Genomic DNA, 12,796 nt, shown 5'->3' with positions numbered 1-12,796 from the left:
TCCGGACAATCATTTTTTTTACTCAGACAAGTGAATGACTGATGAACATGGTTAAAGGGTTAGTTCCCCCAAAAATGAAATTTGTCATTAATGACTCACGCTAATGTCACTCCACACCTGTAAGACCTTCATTCATCGTCGGAACACGGTTTAAGATGTTTTATATTTTAGTCCCAGAGCATAATGCAGTCAATGCCCACTATACTGTCCATGTCCAGAAAGGGAATAAAAACATCATCACAGTAGTCCAAATGAGACATCAGTGGGTTAATTAGAGTCTCTTGAAGCATCCAAAATACATTTGGGTCCAAAAATATAAAAAACTATGAATTTCAACGCGTTCTTCCAAAAAGATTCAAACGGAATGAATCGATCAATGATTCGGGTCGCCAGTGTCACGTGATTTCAGCAGTTCGAATCGCGTCAAAAAGCCAAACTGCTGAAATCACATGACACTGGCGACCCACAGCATTGATCGATTCACTGATTCATTAACCGTTTGAATCTTTTTGGAGACACGGAAGAGAGGACAATTCTGAATAAATTCATAGTTTTTGATGTTTTTGGATCAAAATGTATTTCTGATGCTTCAAGAGACTCTAATTAACCCACTGATGTCTCATATGGACTACTGTGATGATGTTTTTATTCCCTTTCTGGACATGGACAGTATAGTGTGCATACACTTGCATACGCTCTCGGACTAAATCTAAAATATCTTAAACTGTGTTCGAGGATGAACAGAGGTCTTACGGGTGTGGAACGATATTGGGGTGAGTCATTAATGAAAGAAATTAAATTTTTGGGTGAACTAACCCTTTAATAAATAGGCCTATAAAAGCTATTCAATTTTGCATTTCGGGGTTAAGGAAACAACAGTTGCCATGGTGAATACAGAAAACACTTTATGAGTTAATGAAACATAACTGATCCTGCATGCCTTCCCAGATCTCACATGTCGTTCCAGTTACATGATTTATTGGTACTTTACTTTTATTTCTTGAATTACAAATTGACATTGTAATGTTGCTTGTGCGTAAGTTCTCTTGCTCTTGTAATATACGGCGTGATAGGACTATCGTGTGGGCGCGTGTAACTAAAGAGTGTGTGCTACAAGGAGCCTACAGTATAACGGCTTATAGGACAGCAAAGCGCTTTTCTGAGGTGAGAGAGTGTTTTTATCTTGGAACAAGCGACGAAATGACGATGTTTCTGGGACTCCAAGGTAGCATTTTGCCTACTGAACTAAATGGGGAAACTGGATCTCTTTGCCCTTCCATGAAGCTTCACGTGAAGACAAAAGTTAGTGTATACTTAGTAAATAATATTATAATGATTATTATATATTTTTTTATTGGCATAAGGTGAAGTGAGAGCTAGGCTGTGGCAACAGTGGGCGGGGCCTTAAGTGTGTGGGGCATGTGGATCAGTGGGCGGGGCCTATGCAGCAGCAGACGGGGCTTTGTCATAGGTGGGCGGGGTGTGTGCATCAGTGGGCGGGGCTTTGTCATAAGTGGGCGGGGCCTGTGCAGCGTTGGCCGGGGCTTGATTGTTTCCACATGAGTATCGCGGTTCAAACCGTGGGTGGTGTATTGCGCTTTTTCGGTTCGGTTTGAATATCGTTACACCCCTAATATATAATTTATAAATATATTGATGGTAATCTTCCTATTTTTACATTTTAATTCATCTTAAAAGTGTTCACTTGAAGCTAATCTTCATTTATTCCACTTATTACACACTTGATTTAATGTTCCACAGGTCTCCTACACTGTAAAAAAATATTTAGAAAAAGTTACCTGGTCGCCTTAGTTTTGAGTTCATTAAAATTAAAATTTTGAGTTAATTCAATGAATTTTTTTTGAGTTTTGACAACCTTTATTAAAATATTATTAAAAGATTTTGTAAGCATATTGGGTAATTGTGTTTTATTTCTCATGACGCAGTAAAACTTGCCAAATAATGCTATTTTCATGATTTATCACATTTTTTATGTGGTTCAGATACAAAAATATTTTGAGTTTCTATTTATTAAACCAATTTCCTTCATTGCATCAACTCAAATTTCAATAAACTCAAAATTTTAAGGCAACCAGACTACTTACTTTTTTTAAAGTTAAACCAACAAAAATCAACACACTTTTTTTACAGTGTAATAATTATCCATGTTTCATACTTTCGACTATAATGCATAATTTGTTTTAGTGTTATGCTATTTATAACGTTTAGTATTTTTAACCATGAGCTCATTCGGCGGATGCCGTCTCAGCAGGGAACGGCTGCGGTCCTCTAGATGCTCATCCTCCGGCGACAGGAAGTGGCGTTATTGTTGTTATTGTTGAGTGTTTGGATAAATGCGCGGCTCGTAATGAACTTTCCGTCCTCATTGTGTGTGAGCAGCCCGTCTGCAGTAGTGCTTGAGTAATTCTTTCCTGTTTTGCTGGTTCTGCTCCGTCAGTGGTGTGTGTACTCGACTGTGTGTGCTGTTGTGTTGTCCCTTGTCGTTTTTATTGAATTTGCTGACACAAGCCTGTGACCCCCCCCCCCCCCCCACACACACACACACACTCTCACACACATACACACTCGTGTCTCTAAAGTCGTAATTCACTCGTCCGCCGTACTTCTGTTCCGCTCCATCGCCGGCTCTGTCATGATCACCCCCCCTTCTCTCTTTTTAATTAGACAACAAAACAAAAATGCATATTCATAAGCAGAGACCTCATTAATATGCACAATTATGCAAATCAGCACACAATTAAGCTGCTTCTCTCTAGAGATGTTTGCGAGCGTTAAGGCGCAGACGGGGGGGCGGTTTCGGGAAATTTCTGCACCATCAATCTTTAAAAATCTTCCGTTTCTTTCCAGCCTTTGTGCTTTGAGTTCTAGCGCAAATATTCAGTGACATTTTGTGGTTTTGAAACCTTTGCGGTTTGGTCGACAGCTCAGATCACACATAAGCTGGCAGATGTAGAGATGCAACACACAGACGCAGTTTCGACCGTCGAGCTTCAGTCGGGTCATTGCCTGACCTGATAATGCACCGCTCGTGGTGTGAACGAACATCTTTCTACAATCTCTTGGTGAAAGAGGCTTAAGACACTCGTGTGATGGGGGTTCAGTAAACCTGAAATCAGCCTACAGGGCTTGTTAAGATCTGGTAGTCCACTAGTCATTCAGGCAACCCACTGACGGATTAACTTTGAAAAATATAGACGTTTTGCACTAACAGATCACGCTTTTCTATGAGGTTTTATTTATGTATGACTTTGAGTATGTATTTACACGTGCATTTATGCATTTAGGCATATATTTATGCATTTTTTATTTATGCATTTATCTATGAATGCATGTATATTTATGCTTTTTTATATGTGCATTTATTTACGTATCTATACATTTATGAATGCATGTATATTCATGCGTTTTCTATATTTGTGCATTTATTTACGTATGTTATGAATTTATCTATGAATGCATGTATATTTATGCATTTAGATATTTGTGCATTTATTTACATATTTATGCATTTGTTTAATGGAGTTTATTTATGCATTAATTGTAGAGTAGTGGGCCGTATTGGATATATATAAGCCAATATTGATGATAATCTTCCTATTTTTACATTTCAAATCCCATATTTCTTACTGAATGCTCTTTTTCTAATGCAAGTTTTACTTATGCATAAATGCTTTAATTAATAAATAAATGCATAAGTAAAATATGCATTAGAAAAGAGCATTTAGTTAGAAATATGTGATTCCAAATGTAAAAATAGTTAGATTATCATAAATATAGTCTAATATATATCCAGCACTGACCAATATATGCTACAATAAAACACTTAAACTCAAATAAAGAGATAAATGCGTTAATAAATAAATGCATGACTTTAAGTTTATGTATTACACATTTATTTGTGCATTTATCTATGAATGCATGTATATTTATGCTTTTTTATATTTGTGCATTTATTAATGCGTTTGTTTAATTGAGTTTATTTATGCATTAATTGTAGCGTAGTGGGCCGTATTGGATATACATTAGCCAAATATTGATGAAAATCTTCCTATTTTTACATTTCGAATACCATATTTATGTATTTTCACATTTATTTTTATGCATTTATACATTTTTGCATTGTAATATGCATTTTAATAATACGTAATGCATTTAGTTTTTATGCATTTATCTCTTTCATGCATTTATCTATTTATGTATTTATGCACTTATTGGAGTGAATGCTCTTTTCTGTGGCAGATTTTCAAAAGTGCTAAATGATTATTTGTATTTTATGCTGTGCTTTGTTTTGATGCATTTTACTATATTAATTGCATAAAAAATACAGTATCTATAAAACTTGTGATCAGTTTCCACAAAATTTTTAAGCGCCGCAACTATTTTCAACATTGATAATAATCCTAAATGTGTGTTGATCATCAGATCTGAGAATGATTAGTGAAGGATCATGACACTGAAGACTGGAGTAATGATGATAAATGCTTTGATCACAGGAATAAATCACACTTTACTGTATATTCACTAGAGAACGGATGATTTACACTGGAGGAATATTTCACTGATTTACTGGATTTTTGATACAGCAAAAAAGACCTATGTTTGTGGTAGATAAAATGGCCTTAACGTAAAAGCTGTTATTGATTATTTATTTTCCAGCATCTTTATATTGGTGCATATGTATTTCTTAACACCCATGTTTGTTTGTGTTTCAGGTTTAGATGAAAGAAGTGGCTCGGGCTCGTGGGGTCCAGGAGAAGCGAACAGTCCCTCGTTTGGCACGCGGGTACACACACACACACACACACACACACACACACACACACACACACACACACACACACACACACACACACACACACACACACTCAAACACACACTTGTTTCACAATATTAGTGAGGACATTACATAGACTTCCATTGATTTTTTATTTTTTTAATCCCCTATCCCTAAACCTACCCATCCCAGAAACGTGCAAAACAATAGATTTAAATAAAATCATGTTTTGGCCGATTTATAAGCCTTTTTAACTAGTGAGGACCAGTCAAATGTCCTCACTAGTGAGTTGTTTTCATATTTTACTGTACCCTCACAAGTATAGCCTTACAAGGAACACACACACACACACACACACACACACACACACACACACATACACGCGCGCGCCTGCGCTCAGATCCTAATCCCTAAAGGAAACTATCGCAACCGGAGCAGATATTGGCCCACTTTAAGAGGGCTCCTGTTTTGACTGCCGATGGTTTGTTTGAAGGAAAGCGGCGTATCTTTAGACCGTAAGCTCTGCGTGTTTGTGGGTCAGTCGGTCAGTGGGTGAGATTAGTTGATGTTGGTGATCCTCGTGTTTACCTGATCTGTCCAGCGCTGATCTCTCACCTGTCGGGCCGCGTGAATGTTAGGCCATCACGTGTCTGAGTGAGACGGTCGTTGCCCTATTTTGCTCATTAGCTTGCAGACGCTTTTGTTTTTATCAGTTCTGTCTTCCGTCTGTAATGTTAGTTAAGGTTAATTTTTCATGGCCGTTTTCTCTCTGAATTTTAGTATATTAAATTGGATTTTCCCATACCGTACTTAAAAGTCTTGAAAAACAGGCATTTTTTCAAACTTAAAAAAAAAATGAATACAGATAGTAAATGTAATTTAAAATTATATTATTTAATTTCCATCCATCTAAAATAAATAATGAATGAAAATAAAAGATATTGGGGAAAAAATGCATTGAAAAAAAAAAAAAACGAAATATGCATTGAAAAAAAAATGTATGGGTAAAAAAAAAATGTTTTGAAAATACCAAATTAAAAACAAAAATTAAATAAATAAAATATATTGGGGGGAAAATGTATAGGACAAAAATAAAATAAATAAAATGTGTTGAAAAAATATAATGTAATGGAACTTTTTTTAATAAAAATAATAATAAATGAAGAAAATGCATTAAAAATAAAATGGATTGGAAAAATAAAATAATGTTTTGGAAAAAGTAATGTATCTAATATATAATTACATACTTGAAAGTCTTTAAAAACAGGCCTTTTTGCAGATATTTCAAATACACACCCACACATACACATATATAAAATATTTTTTTTATTTGACTATACAAGTTTCTCTCTGTTATTTATATTTTTTAATTGAAATGTAATGCAATTAAAATATAACTTAAATTCCAGTAAATGCTGCGAGTTGGCAAAGTTTTAAGCACCTAATGTTATGTAGTATACAACGTTCAGCCATAATGATATTTAACGGTATAACCTCTGTAAATGAGCATCCTCAGTTGTGTGTGTGTGTGTTTAATGGGCTGTTTTTGTGTGTCAGCTGTATGGAGACGGCCATCACTACCCCGAACATGACGGCATGTACAACTTGGAGATTGACGGTAAGTTGCGGTTACCCGAGAAATTTCTCACACCAATTTTAGGAAGTGGATTTTTAAATTGATAGATTATGTTCTTTTGGATGAGGTGTTTTTGGAGACTACAAGTCAATCCGACCTCATTTCCACACCAGATCAGCTTGTGAAGTTTACCCGCTCGCGCCCCGTCCTGAGCTGGATTTTCCTGCCGGGGGGTTAATCCACCTCAGGGCTGGGAAGGGTGGGGGTTGCGTTTTAACTAATTACCACTTAGGCATTTATAATGGGACAATTTGTTGTTTGTGCCTAGTCTTAAACCCATAAACGGCGCACCTCAGCCCATCGAGGTCACACACGGACAGATGGAGTCCAGCAACCCTCAGCCCAACGCCATCAGTCAATTAAGAAATTACAATACACAACACACACACATTTAATGCATTGATTTGTTTTAGTGTTAGTTTACTAGTAGCACAGCTTCAGTGCTGTTTTAAAGACAACGTACGTGAATGTGTGTATGTATGTATGTATGTATATATATATATATACACACACACACATAAAATCTAATTTATTTTAAACATGAATATATATATATATATAAATTATAAAATATATATATATATATATAAATTACACGCACATATACACATATAAAATAATATAAATATTATCTAATTTCTTTTAAACATGAATTTGTGTGTTTATATATAATATAAATTTATGTTTAAAATAAATTAGATTAGATATGTATATAATGTGTGTGTGTGTGTGTGTGTGTGTATGTATATATGTATATGTATAATCGAATTTATTTTAAACATGAATTTTTATATATATATATATATGTATATTAATTACACGCACATATACACTTATAAAATAATTTAAATATTATCTAATTTATTTTAAACATGAATTTATGTGTGTGTGTGTGTGTGTTTATATATAATATAAATTCATGTTTAAAATAAATTAGATTTTATATGTGTATCTGTGTGTGTAATTTAAATTGAATTATGTCACATTAAATCGTTTTAATGTAAAAATGTAAAGTTAATGCATTAAATTACTTAAATTATATTTAAATATATATTTATATATAAATATATTACTTTTAAAATGTACAAAATTGCCTGTTTTTATATAAAATATTTAAAGATTTTCAAGTATAAAGTCGTATATTTTATATAATATATATAAATATTTTTAATAAATTATTAAATTTTAACTTTTTTCATTTATAATTTTACTAACTGGATGTTTATATTTTTATTTTATTTTATAAATATATATTTAATTCCAGTAAATCGTGTGTATAACCTGGAGAGGGGGAGTTTAATTCATCAATTTGTTGTAATGGTAATTCATTGTTACAGTTGCGCCACATTATTGAAGTTAAATGAGCAATATTTGGGTTCCATATTTTTCTGATTTGTTTTCATACAGTTAGCCCAAAAAAATCTAAACAGCAGCAAAAATAATATTTTCAGGTCCTGTGTTGGCCTAGCCATTAGTAATCGGTGTGTGAAAATGTGAGTGTTTGCCTGAATGTAAGAGTTTCTCGTGTGTTTTGCAGGGAAATCTGAAAGAGGCTACCCTGTTACACAGGTAATGAACACACACTCTGCTGATATGAAGCTGTCGAACAGTTTTCAGGGTTTGATCTTCATAGGACTCTTGTGTATTTTTAGCCGCAGCTCTTGCCTGGTGATATTAGCATCCCCGGGTCTGATGGGCTTTCCCCGCCGGGCATGAAAGTGTCGTCTCAGTTCTACAGCCCTCACCGCCGGAGGCCGGCCGACTCCAATATAGGTGAGAATTCAGCCTCGTGGCTCCGGGTTTGGCAGATATGCTGGATTGGGATTAGGGATGTTAACCGTTGAGCGTTTGACCGATGGTTGACCGTATCAACGCTAACCGATCAAAGCTGTCGGTTGTCCCTCACACTCAGTGAACAAATCTCTCACACTCGCCTGTTTGTACTGTCACACTGCCCGTGCAAACTCGCCTGTTTGTACTTAATAAACCAATAAAAACATTTGCCGCAAGGTCACAGCGTTTGGGTTTGCACGCTCACAAGGTTTGCAGAAAGTAAACGCGCTAAAACCCTCGAGGTTAGAGCCAGGGCAGACGACATTTGGAAATATATTACATCTACATTTCAGTGGTAACACATAAGGTGTTGATCATCATCTTTCTTTATTATTGTTAGCACTACCTCGAACTAAAGCGGCGTCTCTTCGGAGCTGTCCTTTTCTTAAATGAGCTGCGGCAACTTTTCAAATGAGCTTCTAACGCTAGACCTTTATTTTCAACGCGATCACCTTGTCCAAACCATTTCGAAACTAAGGAGCCATTTGTCCTCCAATTACAAACAAGCTCCTCGGTGCCGCGTTTGTGGGACTTGTTTCGCGCTGTAGGGGATTTTAAAAAAGTGACGTGAGTGGAAGGGAGGCGGCGCCGGGACAGTGTGTGTGTGTGTTTGAGAGCGGCTATAATTTCAAATAGCGCAGCCTATTTTAAACTAATCAGTTAACCGGTTTCAACCGGCTATGGAGGCTCGGTGGTCAGTCAAGAAAATGTTTAGGTTTCGCCATCCCTAATTGGGATTGGTTGTTTGTAGGGGTGTGACGAGACACTAATCTCACGAGACGAGATGAGACTAGGGTTGTGTATTGCCAAGAATCTGGCGATACCGTATCAAGATACGATATATTGCGATATTGTAAGACTTTTTTTTTTTTTTAGAAAGATTAATTTTAATGAATAAAGAAGACAATCATATGCTTAAAACATGACAAGTAACTGTTTTTTTTTTAATTATTACAGTATCATTTATATCACTAATCACTAAGTAAAGGTAAATAGTAAAGTGACTGCAGGATTCGTACATGTTTTCAAGGTTCACAGTAAAGCAGTTTTTCATTTCTAAACTATTTAGCAACAGAAAGTGCATAGTCCATTCCATGACTGAATGACTGTTTGTTTTATATTTAATACTGTAAAGCTTTTTCTTTAACGCAGTCTATTGTATAAAGTGCCATTTCAAGTCGGCTACTGAACTGCAGAGCTGGTCATCATATCCACATCGCTATGATCAGATGCTTTCAGATGCTTTTCAACTCCGGAGCGACTTAGGGTGCGTTCACACTTGTAGTTCGGTTCGTTTGGTTCGTTTGGTCCGGACCAAAAAACAAAAACAAACATAATAGTAGGGTTGGGCATCGAGAACCGGTTCTAACTTGGAACCGTTTAAAAAATAACGATTCCATTGGAATCGTTTAGAAAATTTATTTTCGGTTCCGATCTTCGGTTCCAAGCGCGCAAGTTTTGGTTTCCATGGCCACCTGATTTCCAGAGCTTGCGCGCCCGCTTGTTCTTTTAGTCATGGAAGCCCGGTAAGCGGCTCTGAAGTGTGGATTTATTTCACTTTTAAAAGCCTGGGTCGGCACAGTGCAACTAGTGTTGTCAAAAATATCGATACTGAAATATCTGTAAAGATACGATAGCCTGCTCAGCCTACACAATCGATTCCAGCTGCTCTCCTCTCCTCTCCTCTCTGACCGACAGCGAGTTGACGCGCAGCCGCATATTCTCATTCAGCCGGTTAACCTCTGAACACGACGGACGCGCGTTCTGCTGGACTTTTCCTTACGACAGCGTGTTAGTGTTAGTGTGTGTGTGATCGGTCTGAATTTCGCGCGGGATTGCACATAATTCTACGAATCCCCGCAGATTTCAGGCTCACATCTGAAGCGCGCACACACACACACCGTAATAAAGCCCCCTCTGACATACAAGTGCAAATATGTGCTTCTTTTTCCTGCTTATTATTGGTCAAATACACTCAAACAAATTGTCAGTGCACATTTTGAACAGTATGTAAACACAGTCTGAAACAATTCAGGAAGAAATGAAGAATGAGTAACAGGAGCAGTGTTCAGGATCCATGAGTGCGGCAGTTCTTAAAGGGGCCGCAGTCATTTGTTATTCAAAGTCAAACTACAAAAAGACAAACGATCACACTGCTCTTGACTGATCAACTTGTGTAACTTTAATGGTTTTATATGAAACTATTTAATTTTTTGCAAAAAACATTATCCAATGTTATTTTAAATTTATTTAGCCACTTTGCGTTTTTTTATTCAGTTTCTTACCTGAATGTTAGACCTACCTGAAAAAATAAAGCAGTCTATTTCATTTATATCTTTTATTCTATTGTATTTATTTGTGCTATTTTGTGTAATATGTATCTTTGTTTATTCAATTTAACATTCAAAATCAAGCTTACTTGTGCTGTGTGTAAACTATTGCAACACAATTACCCCGTTGTAAAAAATACATTGAGTTAACAAATATTTGTGAGATAATTTTAATAGTCATTGATCAATGTTTATATATGAGAAAAAGCTTTATCATATAAAGTGATCTCTTCAGAAGAAATGTTTGATTGCCTAGAATTTCAAAAGACAGACAAAAAAAAAATTATATAAAAAATATCTAATTGACAGTATATGCAGCGTTTTTTCCCCGTTGTATTGAAAATAGCATTGAATATCGATGTGACATGTTTTGACTCCACCCCTCAAAGAATCGGAATCGAGAATCGAAAAGAACCGGAATCGAAAGTAAGAATCGGAATCGGAATCAGAATCGTTCAAATCAAAACGATGCCCAACCCTACATAATAGTCCTGGTCCGCTTAGCGTTCACACGGGCATTTTTAACAGCGAACCTAAAGTTACCGAACCAAAGGCACAGGGAGACGCTCACAACCTGATTGGTCGGCTTATATGACGTAGGAGCTCGCTTACCAAACATTCAGAACAATGGTGTGTGCGGATTACACGCGCGGGCATTTTATGCGTGTACATGGTATTATTTTTTACCAGAGAACTCATGAAGAGCTCATGAAATGTTCAAAACATTCAAAACAACGCTGTGTGCTGGATTAAACGCGATCATTTTATGCGTGTAACACATTTGGCATTATTTCTTACCAGAGAACTCATGAAGAGCTCATGAAATGTTCAAAACAACGCTGTGTGCTGGAATAAACGCGATCATTTTATGCGTGTACATGTGGCATTATTTTTACCCGCTGAGAACTCATGAAGAGCTCATAAAATGTTCAAAACATTCAAAACAGCAGCAGGATTCCCTCCGTTGTGCAGAACAGAGACGGCCGCTGTCGTCTGCACCTGCTAATAATGGGCAACACAGGAACTTTGATGAGAAGAGCCAGGTATGCTTTTTGTGTGTTTTAGCATTTTCGAAACATGCTCGTCAGACCAAATATTGATGAGGCTCTTCCTCGTTGCTCCACGTTTGCCCTCTAATGTTAAAGTTACTCATTTTGGATACACCGATCTTTCCGCGTCGTCAAATCAGCTGCATTATGCGTCGCATCTTGTGACATTACGTCCGGTTTTTGGTCCGTTTACATGTCTTTGGTCCGTGTTGCGTTCATATATCAATCGAACCGCACCAGAGTTCGTTTGGAAGCGGACCGAGACCCATCTTTTTAGCGCTCTCGGTCCGCTTGTTTGGTGCGCACCAGGGTTCGGATGGCAGCGTTCACAGATGTTCAAATGAACCGCACTAACCGAGCAACCGCACCAGGGTTCGTTTTAATCGAACCAAACATGACAAGTGTGAACGCACCCTTATAGTCCGGAAAGTCTGGTAGTTTGTTAGTTAGTAGTACTTTTTTGTTCAGCCTAAGCTGAAAATTGATGAAGAGATGATTACAACTAGCTTTAATAATGGGAGACATTATCATGCCTCAGGGAGCCGCTTTCTAACAGCGGTAACGTATTGAAATCGCGTTTGAATGCGCGTTCCCGTTAACTTTCAATTTCGTGACCGTGCGTATACTCTGTGATTAGGGAGCGGTGGTGCTGAGCGCGCAGTTTAAAATATAAGTCTGCGGCTTCTGTTGCGCAACAAATCCTCGTCCACTAACACACACACACTCATAACACGCTGAATGCGAGCGCTTCACTAACACGCAACACAGCTCCTCTTCTTGTCGCGTAATCAGCAAGACTCGAACAACTCAATCTAGATGAGCTGATGGAGTTGAAGTGAGTTCAAGCCACTATCTTGCAGCCCTAGTGATCAGTACTGTCTTTTTTTTCTTTTTTTAAACTGTTAAATTTGATATACTTTGTAAAGCACTTTGTGATTGTATCTGTGATAGGTGCTATATAAATAATGGTTATTTACTTACTTGAGGCATATTTTGTAATATTTTCCCTTATGCATTATGGTTTCGTGGGCACATGCAATGACAACTCGGAGTCAGTCATGAAAATGTGTTTTTTGAAAATCATGAGGCGTCTCCTTTTGCATCAGCTCATCAATCACGATCACCTTGGTCAGTCTCTGCTAATAATGTTTTC

At 36.9% G+C, this 12,796-nt stretch overlaps 1 protein-coding gene across 5 annotated transcripts in view; it reads left to right on the top strand.

Annotated features, from left to right (window-relative positions):
- Positions 1 to 12,796, top strand: part of tcf3a (transcription factor 3a) — an 82,499-nt gene that overhangs the window by 23,139 nt on the left and 46,564 nt on the right. For all 5 annotated transcript variants that reach the window (XR_010907659.1, XM_067452880.1, XM_067452879.1 and 2 more), the window contains exons 4-7: positions 4,734 to 4,804; positions 6,353 to 6,413; positions 7,969 to 8,000; positions 8,084 to 8,204. Coding sequence is in view for 4 of the 5 variants with exons in the window: in XM_067452880.1 (XP_067308981.1) it covers positions 4,734 to 4,804; positions 6,353 to 6,413; positions 7,969 to 8,000; positions 8,084 to 8,204 (285 nt within the window). In the remaining variant the exon portion in view is untranslated. The remainder of the gene's footprint in view (positions 1 to 4,733; positions 4,805 to 6,352; positions 6,414 to 7,968; positions 8,001 to 8,083; positions 8,205 to 12,796) is intronic.

Source organism: Pseudorasbora parva, chromosome 9 (assembly GCF_024679245.1).
Source record: "Pseudorasbora parva isolate DD20220531a chromosome 9, ASM2467924v1, whole genome shotgun sequence".
NCBI lineage: Eukaryota > Metazoa > Chordata > Actinopteri > Cypriniformes > Gobionidae > Pseudorasbora > Pseudorasbora parva.
The sequence above is the reverse complement of the archived record's forward strand: the minus strand, read 5'-3'. Positions and strand labels throughout refer to the sequence as shown.